General features: G+C 42.5%; 4 protein-coding genes across 8 annotated transcripts; 2 read left to right on the top strand and 2 right to left on the bottom strand.

Annotated features, from left to right (window-relative positions):
* Window positions 1–166: 166 nt before the first annotated feature.
* LOC131883836 (solute carrier family 22 member 18-like) lies at window positions 167–2,571 on the top strand. The gene is made up of 6 exons (XM_059231424.1): window positions 167–704; window positions 1,083–1,326; window positions 1,412–1,544; window positions 1,617–1,846; window positions 1,907–2,085; window positions 2,149–2,571. The coding sequence occupies exons 1-6, from the start codon at window positions 294–296 to the stop codon at window positions 2,452–2,454; spliced, it is 1,503 nt and encodes a 500-aa protein (XP_059087407.1). The 5' UTR covers window positions 167–293; the 3' UTR covers window positions 2,455–2,571.
* Window positions 2,572–3,059: 488 nt separating this feature from the next.
* On the top strand, window positions 3,060–15,846 carry LOC131883840 (uncharacterized). Of its 3 annotated transcripts, XM_059231431.1 has the most exons (5): window positions 3,060–3,200; window positions 13,982–14,658; window positions 14,721–14,914; window positions 14,988–15,544; window positions 15,618–15,846. In XM_059231431.1, the coding sequence occupies exons 2-5, from the start codon at window positions 14,396–14,398 to the stop codon at window positions 15,645–15,647; spliced, it is 1,044 nt and encodes a 347-aa protein (XP_059087414.1). In that variant the 5' UTR covers window positions 3,060–3,200; window positions 13,982–14,395; the 3' UTR covers window positions 15,648–15,846. The 3 variants fall into 3 exon arrangements, with proteins under 3 accessions (XP_059087414.1, XP_059087411.1, XP_059087412.1); XM_059231428.1 differs by having other exon boundaries at window positions 14,988–15,846; XM_059231429.1 differs by lacking the exon at window positions 3,060–3,200 and having other exon boundaries at window positions 13,979–14,658; window positions 14,988–15,846.
* Window positions 3,506–5,694, bottom strand: LOC131883837 (alpha-1A adrenergic receptor-like). Its single transcript, XM_059231425.1, has 2 exons — window positions 5,405–5,694; window positions 3,506–5,141 (listed from the first exon to the last, which is right to left on the bottom strand). The coding sequence occupies exon 2, from the start codon at window positions 5,036–5,038 to the stop codon at window positions 3,548–3,550; it is 1,491 nt and encodes a 496-aa protein (XP_059087408.1). The 5' UTR covers window positions 5,039–5,141; window positions 5,405–5,694; the 3' UTR covers window positions 3,506–3,547.
* On the bottom strand, window positions 10,128–13,287 carry LOC131883842 (uncharacterized). 3 transcript variants are annotated; one of them, XM_059231435.1, is made up of 4 exons: window positions 12,854–13,287; window positions 11,854–12,731; window positions 11,119–11,786; window positions 10,128–11,000 (listed from the first exon to the last, which is right to left on the bottom strand). In XM_059231435.1, the coding sequence occupies exons 3-4, from the start codon at window positions 11,638–11,640 to the stop codon at window positions 10,551–10,553; spliced, it is 972 nt and encodes a 323-aa protein (XP_059087418.1). In that variant the 5' UTR covers window positions 11,641–11,786; window positions 11,854–12,731; window positions 12,854–13,287; the 3' UTR covers window positions 10,128–10,550. The 3 variants fall into 3 exon arrangements, with proteins under 3 accessions (XP_059087418.1, XP_059087417.1, XP_059087419.1); XM_059231434.1 differs by lacking the exon at window positions 12,854–13,287 and having other exon boundaries at window positions 11,854–12,809; XM_059231436.1 differs by lacking the exons at window positions 11,854–12,731; window positions 12,854–13,287 and having other exon boundaries at window positions 11,119–11,792.
* Window positions 15,847–18,272: the final 2,426 nt, after the last annotated feature.

Below are 18,272 nucleotides of genomic sequence, written 5' to 3'. Positions count from 1 at the left end.
TGGCATCAAATGCCAAATAACGAGCAACATAAGTAGTAGAAGTCTGTTTGTTCTTGCCTCTTTATCAATCAATACTATTTTGAGCTCAGACACATTTTAAATCCTTAGCTATGCGAAATGAAGTATCCAGCGTAGGAAATTCAGCGGAACTTGATTCGTGTCCTCCAATGAAATGTCACCCACGTCTTATTCTTAGGGGGTCTGTATCTGTGAGTCAGTCGTACACTTATTTGGCAGAGAAAGTTCAAGTCCAATCTCTCCCGTGTTGATCTCCCGCTTCGTATTCCGGTAGTATGGGTCGAAAGAAGTCCTCGGCCCATCGGCAAGTGAGCCCCCGAACCCGCTCCCAGACTCAGGGTGGGCCTTCGCCTGGAGCGGACCAGGATGAGGAGGATTGGCAATCTCCGACTTCCAAAGAAGCCGAAGTCAAATTTTACACCACCTTGAGGTCCCGAGAAGGTCGTGGCGCCGATGTGCAAGTGGTGTCGAAACGGAAGTTACGCCCAGATCCGGAAACTTACGATCGGATGAAGGCCAAGTTTGACGCTGTGGTCCAGAATGCGCGCACTCGAGCTCAATCGGCTCCGGGAGAAGATGCCGAGGGTGCGGTGATGCATCCCCAAGCCACCAGCATCCTCTGGGTCACGCATTTCAATGTGTTTTTGTATGCCACTTGCTTCTTTATTCAAGTGGGGACCATGCCGGTAAGGGTTGGCCACCATCGACCCAGGAAAAAGGGCTCTAATATCCTGGAGTGTGGACTTTGGGCCATGACCAAAGGACTTGTTGAAAAGGAATTACGAAATGCCGGCCGGACACATGAAATTGCTCATGTGGAGCCTGGCTTCAGTCTCCTCACAAGGCTATTTTGTTTGAAGAGAATGGAAATGCATCAGGCAATACATCAATCATTTAGGCCACTTTTGAGCGGCGTTCAAATTTGAATTTGGAAAAACATGTATGCGAACATATTAGATGAAAGACACCAATGATCACGAAAAACAGCCAATGAATGATGAGGCGCAGAAAATGCCTTTTTATTCTTTTTTTACTGAGTTCATTTGGTTTTGATTTACTTTCAGTACCTCTCTAAATCCTTGGGTGCCGATCCAACTACCTTTGGACAGTTGCAGACTGCGTTTGCTATTGCTCAATTATTAGGCGGGCCTATCTACGGTCGCTTGGGTGATCTTTTCGGTGAACGACTGGCTTTAATGGTGGCCTTTGCCTCGGCTGGCCTTTCATACTTCTTAATGGGCATCTCATACACAATTCCCATCCTCTTCGCCTCTCGCCTTCCGTCAGTCTTCATGCACGTGATGCAAGGTTCGTCATACATAGTAAAGGCACTTGACTCTTGTTCGATTATGGCTAGGTGATAAGGAGGCTTGAATTTGGTATGTGTTTGCAGGTTCCCAAATGGTCGTTACGTACTTGTCAGACAACAAAAGCCGGGCCACCGCTTTGTCACGTTTGGGTTTTTCTTACGGCATTGGCATGGTCGTTGGACCCACTCTAGGCGGATATGTATCGAAATTCTTTGGGTAGGTCAAACAGCGAGTGTACTAAAAGTAATTAAAACGAAAATCGAGGTACTATTTTTTTCACACTTGTAGAGAACAAACAGCTGCCCTAGTTGCGGCTGGCGGTTCATTGATCAGTTTGATTCTGGTCTTTATTTGTGTGCCGTACATTCCCAAACAAACGGCCAAACCCGCTGAGCGTGGAAGTGTGTTTAATGTGGCCGAAATCTTAAAATTACTCACCATTCCGCGTGCCAGTCTGGTATTACTCATCAAGTTAGCTTGCGGAATCCCCATCGGTGTTCTTCAATCCATGTTTTCGGGTAAGAATCTGGATTAATATGTTGTGAAGTACAATTTCGGACCATGATGCTGCTTTTCAGTGATTGCTATGGAGCAATTTGGCCTTCCGGCAGAAAAGAATGGCATGATGTTGTCCTACATTGGCGTCGTATCTCTTTTCATGCAAGGAATTGGCATCAGTTTCTGTACGAAGCTGCTGACGGATCACACTTTACTGGGCGTGGCCAGTTTGATCCTCACCTTATCATATTACCTTTTGGTAAGTTATTATCTCTTTTAAGCCATCAAAAGTACTAGCCAATGTATCATTATTTTATTTCAGACCATGATCCACACGGCCTACGAGTTTTTGGCTCTACTCCTGCCTTTGGTTTGTGCCTTATGTCTCGTGAATTCTATCCTTACGGCGGCCTTAACCAAGACCGTGCCCAAATCTCAAGCTGGCACCATGCTGGGCTTAAATATGGCCGTGAACTCAGGTATCCGATCCGTGGCACCCACTTTTGGTGGATTCATCATGAACAACTACGGATTTCAATCCCTTGGGCTTTTGGGCGTGGGCTGCAACGTGGTTGTGTTAGGCATCTTAAAGTTCGTCCAATTTGGCAAAACCGATAAGGAAGAGTAATGGTTTTGTTTTGCCATCAACTTCTTCAAGCTTTACCTAAATTGCTCTAATGTCATTCCGTTGTCATTTGTTAAGTTTTCTACAGCCAATTTCAATAGAAAATTATAATCCTCCGAGTGCCATCTGTTGATCAATTGTCTTCCCAAAGTCTGCCACTTTCCTGCCAGACCAAATTCTGCTGAACAACAATGCCATCTAGCGGATGGTGAACCCTGCAATCTCCAGTGATCTCAATGTGCGTGGGTGGGTTTGTCGGCACGATAAATTGATGGGACTCCCTGTCGTTTTGTGGTCTGGGATGGGCGGGGTTTGTTTGCTCAACCCTTTTTCCTAATTCTCTCCGTGACGAATCGAATCAGCCACTGCTCACCCACCTACGCACCCTGTCTGGCAGGCCGGAAATTCCAAAAATCCACCCCCGCCGCTTCAATTTTCTAGCCTGAGGGCTCTTCAGTTTCCCCCGAGGCCATAGAAATCGAGAGAGAGTCGCCCTCCGGCGAGCAATTTTGACATTCCTACCTTGCAACCTTGCACCGTGACACCTGACTGACCATGAACAATGGAAAAAAGGTGTGAAAATGGGCGTAGCTACTAATTAGACAACAATGGGGGGTCGCTCAGGGTCCAGTCAGTGGTGGGAAGGATGATTGGCGATTCCGTGATTATTGATATCCCACTGGGACATTGCCTTTATCCGAGGTGTTAATTAGGGCTCCCGAATTACTTGATCGTGACCGAACGATAAGGTGAGAAAGGGTTGAGATAATGAGATGCGAGGATCTCAGTTGGGGGTGCTCAAGCGCATCATCCTCAGGGTGAAATTGGAAACTCAAAACGCCCCGAGCGAAAAGCTTCTACCTGTTGTTGCCAACCGAGAGGTGTGGGTGGATGAGGGTGGACGAACTCTCCATAGAGTTCGTTGTACTCAAATATGCCGCTGCAGACAGGTAGGAAGATGAAAAGTGGGGGTTGCACGCAGAAGCCTAACCTGAAACAACTCCTCAATATGGTTGCGTGGCCCGAGAACTGAGAGAGGAATAGCAGACAAGGGTTTGTGGAACAAGTTATATTTCGCAAAATTTAAAATCATTATTTAAACTTGTACACCGGATCTCGGATCTTCCAGCCAAATCACAATGATAGGAACCTTAGGTTTACGGAGCCTTTTGTGGGACTTCTTGTTCCGCGTTCGTTTGGTCTTCTCGTGTCCCTTGGACCTATCGTTACGGTCGGTTGTAGTCTCCCAGCATTGGGTGGGGATTTCTGTATGTATTTGCGGTCTGGCTGTGGCATCGCCCATTTTAGTAAGAAATACCTCGGTCTGCATCCCACTGGCTAGGTCCTCTTGAACTTTTAATTCTGGCACATCCAATCGTGTTTCGTTTTCTTGGAAGAAACGCGTGGCCATGGGGTTGAAAGTGTTGAAAGGTTTATCCCCAAAACCATTGAATTTTTGACATATGGCTTGACGACTCGTTCCCTGATTTAGGGAGTAAAAGGTGGCGTTGAATTTGACCAAGCAACGGTCCACGGTGGTGGTCAAACCCATTTTACGCAAGATACGCCGGATGATTCTCCGCATTTGCGGCTTGATGTCTATGTTATGATATCCATACAACCAGGGGTTGATGGCGCTCTGGAGGAAAATTGGAAGGAAAAATACCCGTTGAAGCCAAATGAGTCCATCAAAGAAGTCACAAACGATGACGCCCAATGGACACAGGAATTTTGACACGGCAAAGGAAACCACCATGACCATCAAGGTTGAATGGAAATTGAATCTTCTAGTGGAGACTGACGATGATGAAGGTTGAGAAGAGCTGGAGCAAGTAGACCTTCTGGACTGCATGAATTTGGGGTTTGGAGGCAGGAGAAACTTGGCATCCTCTCCCTTGTTCACAAAGTTATGTCTGTAATCGCCCATCTCCTTATTTCGAACCACTTTGGCCACCTCTTGAATGTCCTTGGCATGCCGATTAGCGATCACGTACACGTAGTAGTAAGAGTATGCCAAAATGATCCCACAAGGTAAGCTCAATCCGAACAAGAGCACGCTATGAAATATCGTGGCTGAATCTAAGTAAAACATTTGCATCGTGGACCCATGAGAGAAGGTGAACAATGTTCCCAAGATTAGCAATGCCACTATCACTCCGACGAAGAATACCTTCACGGATCCAAATGTCACTATGTCACTGTAATGGAGCGGCTTGGCCAATGATATGACCTTATCCAGAGCGATCGAGGTCAGCAACAACACATTGGCCACTTCCACGACGAAAAGCAACGAGAGAAATGTTTGACGAATCGTGTGGAAACTAACGTCATCCGAAAAGAGGTCTGAGAAGGATTGGAAGATGGCCGAGAGCGGGATTATGATGCCCGCAACCAAATCGGTAATAGCCAAGGCCAAGATCAGTTGATTGGGAGCACTTCGAATGCGTCGAGCTCGACCAAAGGGCAGGATCACCAATAGGTTACTGAGGATCACAATTGGACAGATGAAGAATGCCACTCCGATGGAGGACAAGATGGTCACGTTCCCAATCTTGGACACACTCATGCCGGTGTCATTGTGAAGCATCGATCTGACTAGAGATGAGATGCTGAGAAGGTTCTCTGCGGCTTTTCAGACGGAGCTCGGCTTTAAAGAGAATCGGAGATCCTGGATTGGCTAATTTTAGCACCTGCAATGAATCAATGAATGTACTACTTGAAGAGCGGAATTGGCAGTTAAAAACTCATCCTGATTCTAGAATCTCTAGAATCAGGATGTTGAATCAATTTGTAGCTGCTTCGGGGGAGATTGGTGGATAACTGGAATCAAAGACTGAAGGCACAACAATACGAGAGTCACTTTTTAGAGACACCCTCATCATGAAAGACTAAAGGTACCACTTAATTTCATGGTTGGGCACACACTCAAGAAGAATCTCTATCATAACCTTACCTAGTTGGGATTGAGTTTCGATTGGAACAAGAGTTGATTAGAACGTCTATTGGAACCCTAATGAGCAACCTTGCACTTCGAACGTTCACTAAGAGAATGATGATCCAATTCTCACTTAGCCTTAGTCCGCCCACTTAATGGTATGTGCTCGCTGGAAGCTTCCATGAGAGGGATCTAAAGAGATCCAATACCAAGGTGAAATCATTTGACATGCCATCCATCCATTCTCCACGTTATCTGGAAATACTGGATTTGCTTGAATTTTCAACAACTTTCGGAAGCAATTTTCTCTAGGGTCATAGGACAAACGGAAGTATCGGGAATTAAAAGAAGTACAAAGGATATATTATTCTAGGCACATGACTTGGTACGGTTCAAGAACTTTCATTTCCAAGCATATCAAGTCAACAAATTTGATATTCTGGCCATAAAGTGAAGAAATTTAAAAATTCAACTCTTGAGCTGTTTCTCTGATTATATTCATTGACAATACGATTGTATTGATTTACCCCCACTTGCTCAGGTTTGCTAAGATGACCGGACTAGACATAACAAATTTATAATAACGCGTGAGATAGTTCAATGATAACAACGATCTTGATTGAGGATGTCTCTACAACAGGCTTGTTGTTCTTGAGCTTGTTCCGGAAAGTTTGCGCCAAAACCAGCGTTGGTTAGTAAGGCTCAAGAGGTCATTGCCGACTGACTTAGGAACAGATTTCTACTCACTATGTAGATACTTGGTATAGCTCCCATCATAGACATCACGATAACTGCAGCACTTGACCAATCTTCAATAACAAATCATTGACTCATTCAAATGTACAACGTAAACTTCCAGCGTTATATCGTCATTAGTTTAGCATTAAATTAGTTCTTGGATATTGTAAATGTACTTGCAATTGGTATGATAGTTGTACCGTCGCTGCTTTGTCATTATCAAGGGCTCGGGGAAGAAAATTGATCTTATTTTTTGCATGGTTTTAGAAGGCAAATTTGTTTTGGAGAACTTCTTATTTCAATGAAAAATTGCAGGTTAAAACCTCCCCAGGAACGCGGATGACATACTTTAGCATCCAAGTGTACCATGAATTTGGAAATACTAAGCAAGGCCTCCGTGCCTTGAGAAGAAACACCCTAAGACCCTATCAGTAACTTTGGAAGAACTAGAGTACACTTTTTGTGGACTTCCTTACCGTTACTGGAAATGCAATCCCCAGGAGCTCAAAATAAAAAAATGAAATACTCATTGTTCTGATATCTGATCTTCCAATGAATTAGAGTTGGTGGATTTAGTTCGTCCTTGAACGTGGGATTAGCAAGCATTTTTGGTCAAGAATTTTTCGAAGTATGACTTAATTAAAGCCAGCCAATTGCCTTTTTTGTTGTGAATTTTTTTTTGTGGTGCTAGAATAATTTTTTAAAGGTTATTTGGCCCTCAAGAAGATTTCTTTTTATGCGCCCTGTTCATTACAGTTAGGAAGACTCTAGAGTGAGGGAAACTTAAATTGCATCCGCATGAACCAAATAAATTTTCTTTACAAGGACCGGTTTTCAGCGGTATAAAGTTCCTTCTCCGACACCCAGAGGAAACCAAACGCCACCATTAGAAATCTTATTTCATGACGCTGTGTTCATGAGTGGCTGGAATCTAAGTTTCCAGTCCCTTGTGAAGAAAATAGACATTCTCTAATGTCAAATTTGGCTTCAAGTGGTTTCGAGGGAAATTCATACCTTGAAAACTGGCTCTTATAAAAGAAAACTGTGTATTCAATAACAGCGGCATTCTTTGCTTGCAGTTTATTCAAGTTCGGATCTCAAAAAGTTGATCAGTCAACACCTTGAATGCATTCACCATTTCATCATGCCCTCTTGTGTGAAGAGAAGCTCAGGCAAGCCCTCTTGACGGCAACAACTAGCAAACGCATTCAAGGTTTCTTAACCTTGCCAATTTTCTTCAAGCCTTACTTTTATAAACTCCACGCAAAGAATGCCCCTGCTATTGTATAAATAGCTATTCTCCTATGAGGACTGGTTTCCAGAGGTATGATATTCGCTTTCATAATGCTTAGGAAACCAAACACCTTGTTTAGTATCTTTATTTCATGGCTCTGTGTTCGCCAATGTCTGGGAAGTAAGTTTCTAGCCTCTCTTGAAAAGAAAGAACATAACCTAATCAGAAAAGAAAACCCACTAGAGGAGTGTTTAGGTTTTTGCAATGCACAAAAAAGTAAAACACTAAAGAAAAGATTGCTACTATGCTGAAAACGCAGCTTGCTTATTCATCACCTTTTGGAATAGATTGAAAGCAGTTGGCTCAGACAGCATGAAAAGGTAACTCACATCTGCAAATGCTAAAGTATGAAGCTAACCAAGCTAACCAATAACCAATGATACTGGCAATGAATACGCAATACACATCTAGTATGTTTGTCTATCTGTTTAGGTAAATAACCCCCAAAATGGACCACTTTTTTGCCAACTTGATTTTGGTCACTCAATCATTACAGAATGTTGGTGGAGTCCTAGCTTAGCTCACCCATTTCATCCACCCTGGATTTAAACTTGCCAGCTTCTGAGGACTAGGGCAAACCCTCCTCCTACTCACCTATCTTCTTCAAATCCATAGATGGCAGAACAGGGTAGAAGCCTTGCACTCCACCAACATCCTTCAACAGTCTCCCAAACAAAGTCTCGTTGCAGAAAGATTGCCACATTGCGGCATATATATATTCCACACGTCAGATTTGGCTTTGAGTTGTTTCAAGTGAAATTCTTACTTTGAAAAACCAGGGCTCAAAAAAAGAACACTGGATATTCTGGCCTCTCTTTACATGTAGTTTATTCCAATTGGGATTTAAAAAATGTCCATACAGGGGTGGCAGACCCTGTTGGTCCGCCACTATGACAAGTCAGAGGATGGTAGTTGACTGTTGACTAGATTGTTTACTCATGAGAGTTCCTAACTATACACATATATCACAATGTGCAGGAAGAAGCGAGAGATAGAGGCAAGCATGAGTAAGGTCTCCACACAGGCAACACCTAAAAAGCGTTTGACATTTCAGCACTCACTCTTCTCTTCAAACTCAATGACATGGCATGTCGAACACATTCAAGGTGTCTTGATTGTACGGAATTTCGTCAAGTTCACTTTGTTAAACTACACGCAAAGAAAGCCCCTACTATTGAATAAATATCTATTCCTTCAATGTGGGTTTTTGTCGACTCAAAAAGCGTTCACCAATTTTGACCTCAATTAAATTTATGTGTCAAAAGCCATAAGTTTTTGAAAGTCATGACGACGTGGGTATGACTTGCTGAAAACGACGCTGATAAGATGTTACCAATCTTAATTTTTAACATACACCTTCGGTCGAGTCATAAACTGATCAGTAGTGCTTTCTGAGTGTTTAAAATCCAACCTGTGAGAAGTGAAATGCATTTGATTGATTGGAATGGAATAACTCATTTTCTCCACATCTGTCACTGACCAGTAGTGACGGCGACCTTGGGTCACCGTTGTACAACTGAGAATATTTCGGACATGATGCCTTTGCTATTGAAGAGAATCATATAATGAGCGAGTTGGAGTATTCATTAAATTACTAACTCCTACGAATATTAAACTATTCATTGATAATGACAAGAATGATAATCTTTTCTTTTGATGTTCGATTTTGAGGGAAAATATTGTTATTAAGGGACAATAATATCCAACGTAAATAGTAACTAAAAGAGAAAACTGGAAGACTTTAAATCGAAAGCTGATGATCCATGTATTAGGGAGAAACGCCAGATCTGAATGAAGGCTTCATTCTTCAATGCAATTTCGAACCGTCAAAGCAAAAGCGTTTTTTTTAAATTATAATAAATAAAGATTGTCACGAAGCGAGCGTCCTTTTTTAGATTGATTCAAAACTGATTTATTCTTGCTTGATGTTGGAAACCCCAACGGGCCTTGTTTGAAAGGGGCCATTTAAGTGTGACAAATAGGTGTCACATCAGTTTAGATTCCTTTTTGTTTGGACGGCATATTAGAGGGCACAGAATATTTTGCGTATTTTTCCCGTTCCTAGTTGATCCTCGCTTCTCATTCCAGTTTATGGTGGTTTGTTGCACAGAGAAATATAACCAAAACACTCAACGTTATAGGTTACCGCCCTTGGCATGGGTCCTAATCGAGTCTGATCCTCTTTGATCTACTTAAGAATCACTCCCCGCCTACTGAATTGTGATTTTGTTATCCATGACCCGACATATTTTTTGCCCTTTCAACCAGATCGAACACGTGGATGCTCTTTATTCGGCTTAGGGAACATGCTGTACTACTGTACATGCATCCATTCAGCACCGAATTAACCTTTCGGGGTGAGCATTTGCGTGGTCGGAAGAAAACAGTCTTATGCGAAAATACAACAATAATATGTCTTTGCCAACGTTTATCTATCTTCATGATTGGTTTTCAATTTAAAGGAGCATGGAAGTTTTTCCCATTGAATTTATGACTCACTTCAAACGCATAAGGGCACCCAATATTTATGTTGGAAAGATAGTAATTTTGATTTGTTTTCAATCTCACCATCGATGATGGCTGCCCATACTTTGAAGAATTACAGTGCTGTAAAGGATTGACTTACCACATAAGGAGTAATATTTCATATCACATCATAGAATATTGCAATAGGTTAGGAATGAGACTACAAACCATTGAAATGTAGTTTTGTATTTTATTTGAGGCACGACAAACTCACAAAATAAGGCCGCACAAACCGGATTAATAAGCCTATAACTTTTCGAAAATTACTGAAGGTAATACTTTTACTACACATGTCCGTCGGCCTTCTTTTGGCCTTCTATTTCTGATTTAAAACCTCGCATTTGTCAAACTAATATGAGAAGATGAATGAGTAAGCCTCAAAAGCGTCATCAAAGCGTATTTTTAGACCCACTAAAACTGAACCATAACACGACGGAGAAAAGGAAACAATGTTGATTTACTAGCCATAAATCCCAATTAACGCCATTGAAGCCCAAATTAGATCACGAAATCGAAAGAGGTGTCTCAATACCTCCTTTTGAAAGGGGTTTCCAGGCCTAAAATTTAGAGCCAAATGTACGCCTAATCTTCATCTATTTCCAAGCATTATTTTGCTCGTGTTTTGCCAGTTCCACCGGCAGTTGCTGTCGTGCCACTACTACGGATTTTTAAATTCAGGATCTCGTCCAAACGAAGTAAGGCTCTGCCCTTCTCCCCTAAGGACAAACTGTCTATCCGAGGATAAATGGATCGTGAATTGGCTTGGGAAATCAGCCAATTCCTCACCACAGTCCTGGCCAGGATCTTTAGTTCCCGAGGTTCGGACCGAACAGTCCGAATTAGGCTCAAGTTCGCCTTGTCCTCGAGGACGGAATTTGGCAATGCATCGTCCCCAAGCCACAACCAAGGCTTCACTTTGATCCCAGCCTTCAATAAGAACACGGCCGTTTCTCCGCATGAATGGTAAATGGCCCAATAAAGCGCGTTCCTGAGGGCGTGATCAACAAACTCCAAATTGGCACCATGACTCACGAGATATCGGACAATTTGCTTGCCCTGAAATTAGAAAACACTGAGATTCCTAATTGCGAAGTAGGGAAGGCTAAGAAGTTCCACATTACTCGCCCTTGATTGAACATTTCCCCTTTGTAATTTGTTTCACCTCGGTGCTCACCCTAGCTTTCAACAAGTGCGTTTTGCATGCCAGTTGCAACGGACATGAGAGATCACCATTATCGTAATGGATTCGAGCTCCGTTCTCGACCAGTTGCATGACAATCCCAAAGTTCTCCTCCCTCACAGCATTCCAAATGGCCGTCCGACCTTCGCCATCTTTCGATTCCAAGTCCAAGATATCCTTATAAAGGAGAAGCAACTCCACACTTTCACTTTGACCGGTTCGAGCCGCTGTGATCAAAGGAGTCTCTCGACGATGAGTGTTATCCACAGAGGTCATATTGATCGCTCGAGATAATTGCCCCAACCGATGTAGATAGGTGAGCAGATCTTTGGTGATGGCAGGTTGCCGAATGAATAGAGATAAAGATAATGCCGTCACACCTCTTAAGGGAAGCGTAAGATCCAGATCTGCGACGGTTTTAACCATTTGTGCCAAGGAATGACGATCTTTGCTGTTGATGACTCTGTGAAGGGATATCAATTGCCGGGTGAGTTGGTCCCCAGAGAGACCATTCATAAGGCATTCCACGCCCTTCCATTGAAAAGCCGTGGGTCCACCGTCTGGCAGGTCCAGCCCAAATTCGGGAAGATCCCCTTCGTCCCAAAGAAGTGTTGCCTTTTGTTAGGGTTTGGCACTGTTATTGTACACATAACCGGATGAAGCTAGAATTGGTATGAAACTAAGACACGGGTTCTAAATATGAAAAAAAATAACCAGATTTCGTTTCACCTTTGACTAGTTCTTTCCGCTTGGCAGCCCGTTTCATCATCAACAGGGTTCTAATACTTGGGACTTTGTTTGAATCGGGGTTGGTGGGTTTGTCTAAAGTGTCTTCGTTTACAGACATGTTTCTTGAGTCGGATGGATCATCTAACTCTTGATAGAGATCTTTCGCTTCGGTGGCACAGGGTTCACAAAACATTTGCAATCCATTGTTTGCTTGATACAAGGAAGAATCTGAATTGTATCTTGGATCATTCTTCGCTTTGGTCACGGTACTCAAGCTCGATCCCTTGAAGAGTCTATCAGATGATTTGGATTTCAATTTCCCACGGCTACTCTCAATGTCTCTTTTTCGTTGCTGAACACTCGCCACATGCGACACCAATGATATTTTACCAGCCGAATTTCCCACGTCTGGCCATTTGTTCTTTCTCACCACGGATCTAGCCTTGTTCCAGTTCTCGGGTTGATTTTCGGCTGCGTGCACTTCAATTTTTGCCAATATTTTCTGAACCGTCCGCTTCTCAGGCCATGGATCATATTGCAACGGATCCACTGGGTCGTTTTTACCTTGTCGGATGATCCCTACACGAGGTGAGCTCGAACCTGATCCAGTGTTTGAGACACTGTCGCGTTGTCTCCATGTTGGTTCCATTTCGTCATCACGTGACAAAAACCGTTCCTCGGCCGATAAAAATCTTCTGGTGGAGCCAATTTCTGTGTGGAACATGGCCTGATCTCCCGATTCACTCGCACTGGGATGAGCACAATAGCTATGAAGTAATTGAGAATCGAACCGGCGACCCTCGATCAAATGACCCACATATCCATGACGTAAACCTTCCACGTGAGCCAGCTCTTCGATGGAGATACGAAAAATGGCACTGTAAAGAGCATCCATGAGGGGATAAGTCATGGTGGGGGGGGAAATAGTAGTGTTGACTTTGTGGGTGTTGTTACGGAAAAAGCGTGGGCATTATTTACGTGTGCTCATGGTCGTTGTTACCTAACCACTGGTCCTCTCGCTTTTCGTCGTTCTTTGACGAGTGCAGACAATGAACGAAGTGGAAAATTGCACCTCTCGAAATGTTGGTTGTTTGGTTAGTTGGTGGTCGCTGAAGGTCGTTGTTCCACTTTACGGGCAAGACAAGAGAACTTTTACTTACTGCTCAACATATGCTCACACTCATGACGACCAGAACCTCTTCCAAACGCGGCGAAGACTTATCTTTGCTCTGGAACCGTCAAGTTTATTCCAAGTTTTCAAGACGGTTCCAACCTCTGGCCCTCGTCAAAGAGACTGGGGAACTATTGAAGCCTTCGTGGTTTCAAAAATGGGAACAGATTAGGGCGAAATGTACTTGGACCAGGAAAGGGGGGGAGGCTCTTTTCTAGGCCGTCGTCTCAGCATTAGTTGTTCCGGAAAGATGACACGCCTCAGTAAAAATGACAAGCTCATGCTGGATCACTGAAGTCCGCTTGGAACATGTTCTCCGAAAAGCGATCGCGCCTTTTTTTGGCGAAGGATCCAATTTTCTACGAAGACAGGATCTCAATCCCATCAATAGATTTCAGCCTATTTTGGAATGCACCAATGTTTGTGCACACCATGGAATAGGCTAACCATTCGAGGAACCCTCTCGACTAAATCTCTCAAGCAATCTTACAGCCAAAAACAAAGATCATTGAATCAATGTTAATAATGTGTATGTACGGGCTCAAAAGCGTAACTAATATTTGGAAGTGCTTTTCATCTACGATCCATCGAAAAGCATGATCGAGTGTTATGTACTATGTAGCCTGGTTCATAAGCAGTGAAGCGGTCATATAATTTGAGACATAACATGTCTATTACATGAGATTTAGCTATTGGTTTATCGGCATAACACATCACGTGTTATTTGACCCAAGATTAGCATACTTCCTAGGAAGCAGGATCTTTCTAAAAGCCACACCTTCGTATGCTGATAGTCAACGGAGGGACACTGGATCAGTGCCAAACTTATCTAATCGTCAAGTTGCCCAAGTCAAGGAATGAAGTTGGCCTTCTCATAGTAGGTAGCTCAACAAACTTTTGGTCAGATCATTCACTTTGGGCCAAGAATCCCGTAGTCTTCCCTGTCTCTCTTTCCAGGTCTTCTTATGGAGAGGTCCCTAAAGGACCCTCCGTTCTCGGGCTGGCCAAACTTTGGTGGGCACGCGCTCTCGGGTGTCTGGGAGTGGTGGGTGACTCCTACTTCTCCCTTGACTCGAGGGACCTGAACAAAGAAGGCGTGCGCTGGATATTTTCAATCCCATCTCAAACAGCAGCACCCCAAGCGAGTGTGTTCCTTTTAATGGGACAAGGGATAAATTGAAAGGAAAGTTCGGATGAAAATGGCGTTTCCGCCAATGAAATCCCTTGAAAGGGTGGCTGCCACTTGTGTACGGAGGACTACGGGGGCGACCGACTGACTCAGAGGATCCCTTGTATCGATCGGCTTGATCTAGATCAGTTTTGAGACCGGTGTTTTGTGTCAATGTGCCGAGCTGGCGATTGGTGTCCAAGATGGGCAGTAAACATCCTTTTGTGACTCTTTTGTTGATTTCGTTGTTTGTTTTGGATGTGGCGACCGATATCGCGACTGGCATCGAACTCATCTTGAACGACCATCACGGATGGGGATATTTGGTGTTGGCTTTGGTAATATTCCCGGTGTTTGTGTCGATTGTGGCGGAATTGTTAAGAGGATGCATTTACAGTGGTTGTTGTGGGGAAGCTACCACGGATTGGATTCCCTTGATATTTTACCATCTTTACACCGTGATTATGTGAGACACATTTGTGAAATAAAAAGGGAACTTTCTTTTGGTTTTACTAAATATCATTTCAGGATGATCGGCTCCGACTGCAATTACCAATGGGAGCAAGAGTCACACTATCTCCAAGCCATCCAGGGCTTCCTCCAATCGGGTCCCCAAATTGTGCTTCAAATTGTCATCATTTTCCGTGGAGCTCTGATTCACAGCTTTAGGGATACAACCAAAACCCTTTTAGAAGACGGACTCACTTTTGAGTTCTTCTCAGGTTTGTTCATGAAACATCAAAAAATCATTCACACTCATAAACATCATAAAACTTCGACATTGATCATTTGCAGATAAATCTCTTGGCTGGTACTGGGGTCTCATCCAAGTGTACAGCCTCGTATTCAGCATGCTCTCGCTTTTGCAAACCAGTATTCATTTCAATGAATGGCCCAAACGTCGGCACACCATTCACCGCTTCCTCTTAATTGTACCGTTCTTCCTGACCACCATGATTTATCGCTCAATGGCCTTGGCCTTGCTCCTGATCTTTGCCGGGAAAATGGCCCTATTGCCGATCTTTGCCATCATCACGGCACAAGTAATTACTTACAATAGCTTGGCTCTCGATCTTCCACGAAGCCTAGCCTATGGTATTTGTTCCCTGATTGTTCCCATGGGATACACGCGATGCCGAGATCCGGACAGCCAACCATTTGGCTTAAGCCTTTTACCGGGCTATACCAATCGCTTTGAGGGCACGTGTCCGGGCGAAGGTGATCGAAGCCCCGAGCAAGTGGACATTCTACGAGAGCGCAGCAAATGCTTTTTGGCCATGCACGCCATCTTGGGAGGAGGGATCCTTGGGATCTCGTTGGCTATCATATACTTGCTAGTAAATTTCACAGAGGTATTCAATCCATTATCAGCTTGGATCATCTTCAACCATTACACTTTAAGTGACAGTATTTTCCCGTTCATAGCGGCAGACTATTTGGTGGCTTTGGTTCTAACAGGGTTATTCACTTGTTGCATTGGGCGGTGCTTTGAAGAAGAATACATTTATCCAGTGTGAATTGCAAGTGACTTTTACTATCTCAGATTATCTATTTTGCCATTTCTAGTCGTGTATTTTCATTTTTGGTATCACTTGATGTAGTCAAAGTGCTCGTTGCTCAATAAAACCCCTGAATTATAATTATTTGAATCTGATCGGATGCCTTGTGTTTCTGAACCGCATCGTTATATCATGAGACGCAGGATATTTGATTTAAACAAATAAGTCAGCTCTGAAATTCAGTCCTACGTAGATGCAATATAATGAACAATTAAAAAGCTTATCAATTTAAGATCCTTGCTCATCTAATTTTAAAACGTGCAATGTAAGTTCTGCTGTAAAATGCAATGAAGGTTGAAAATATGAGAAGGTTTTCAAGTTTTGAAGCAACTTTATGTTCAGATCCTTTATCCCCGATTGCTTTCTTATGAAAGCCATTGATGAATGTGAACACACCAACTGTAACTGTCATCGGAGAAATATTAATTCGAACTTATGCTGACCGACTTTTGTAGGTGAAACGTGACTTGCAAACACGTTAGAAAACTTGTCACGATTTAAGGACACGCTCATTTCAATCTATTGAATAACTACGTAAAGATATGAAGTAACTGTCGACGTCTCGTCTCGATAAATTGTTACTGAGGGCGCAAGTCATCCGAGGTTTGAGAAACGTAAGCACTCGTAGCTCGTAGTCGGACTCGTACGAGTCATTTGATTTTTTGACGTTTTGCTGCACGCGTCGACTTCGGACACGAGTCTTTTACTAGAGTCAGGTCTAACAAATAGACTCGTCTTTTGTAACAATTTTTCATAAATTAAAAATGTAGTTATTAATTGACGAGATGCTGTTTCGCATACCATTTTAAGCTGATCTGCTGTGCCTGGAGACAAGGTGACTAGTTTTTGTCCAGATTGAAGGGAAACAACATCTCAACTTGAAGTTTCAAAGCGAGTGTAGTGTATTCAAAATGAAGTTAATAGACTCATTTTGAGCTTCATTGATAAAATCTTTACTGCATCTCCTGCCTTAGCAAATGAAGTATGATACATACAAGTATACATCAAGTGATTAAATTTAAGTCTGATTTGGAAATCCAATAGCATAATATAACATAATCCAATAATATTTGCTAACCCAAGAAGATTTTTTCACAAAAACACTAAAACTAGCTAAATGAGTTGAACTTTTTGATCAAAATATTGTAAATACAACTGTATTAACTCTATACTGTCAGTTGTTTATTTTTATCAAATTCAATTTTTTTTCATGATAATGAATTTCTCCCTAAGAGTAAGATATTTCCAATAATTGTCTGAACAAATCCGAAACAAAAATCTGTCTATCCTGATGACCACCCACATGTATGAGATGGCGATACCACTGATACCATATGAGGGAAGAGGGGAAGGGGAGAGAATTCGATGTCGGGTCTTTAGAACCTTCGAGAATAACGTGTCGGAGAGAGAAATGGGAAGCAAAATCTAAGGTGTTATGTTTGGCTCTGAGAGCCAATTAGACTAGTCTTTTCAACCTGTTTTACTTTATTTCCACACAGTCCAACGCAACTGTGAAGTCAAGGTGTCAAACATATATTCTAAACAAAAAAAAGTTGATGGTCCATTTCTGATTTAGAAGATTTTCCTTCAACTTAATTTGCTTTTCAGGAAATGATGTGCAAAGGTCACAAATTTCTAGAGTTATTTTTGAAAATGTGTCCACTTGTGACTACTTTCAGCTGTCGCAATATGTTCGTCCAAAAATGTGACAAAGGGTTTCAAAAAGTCTTTATTGCGAGAATGTCTCAATGGATCCGTTATTTACAGTATTTCATATTGTGACCAAATTGTGACTAAGTTGTGTTTGTCATGTTTTTAGTAAAAAAAAAATTTGCAATGCGCTTTCAAATTGTGACCAATTTGAGCTTTTTGTCACTAAATGTGACAATCTGAGCACACTGATAGACCATGGACAATGTTAATGGCCTCTGATTGTAGAAAGGTTAAAAGAACTAGATCTGGTTTCAATTTAGAAACAAGAATCGTCCATTGATGCAGCCATTGATAATAAGCCTCAGTTATGCTTTTGGCGGCCATCAATTTATGTTTAATCTCGAGTGACGATCCAGTCCAAACCAAATAGTTCAAATTATTTTCATTTAAAACTTTATAAATAATTTGGCTTTTGCCTGGCCTTAGTGTTCGTTCGTTCGGAGTCGGATGGCATATATCTCACTCGGCCCGCCATCTGATGATGTTTGTCACAACCTAAGGATATTTCCGCTCCATCGTCACAACTAACACGCGACATCAATTATTACCTCACCCTCGGGAATGATCTCAGGTTCGCCCATTTAAGGTGTAACGTCAGCAACTCATGTTGTAAATTAAGTATTATGAAGAAACTTGGACGTGGCTAGCCTGAAATCAAACTAGGATTCGCCGATTGGAAAACGGAGCTAGCCTGTGCATTAATACCCTTTAAATGTATACCCTTTGAATTATTCAAATAGAAACATCTCTTATTCCATGGATCTTTGGGTTCTAAAACTAGTTTTTAGTTTTGGACAAATAACCAAGG

The sequence above is a fragment of the Tigriopus californicus genome, chromosome 7 (assembly GCF_007210705.1).
Source record: "Tigriopus californicus strain San Diego chromosome 7, Tcal_SD_v2.1, whole genome shotgun sequence".
In the NCBI taxonomy this organism is placed as follows: Eukaryota; Metazoa; Arthropoda; class Copepoda; order Harpacticoida; family Harpacticidae; genus Tigriopus; species Tigriopus californicus.
This window is presented reverse-complemented; position numbering and strand designations above follow the sequence as displayed.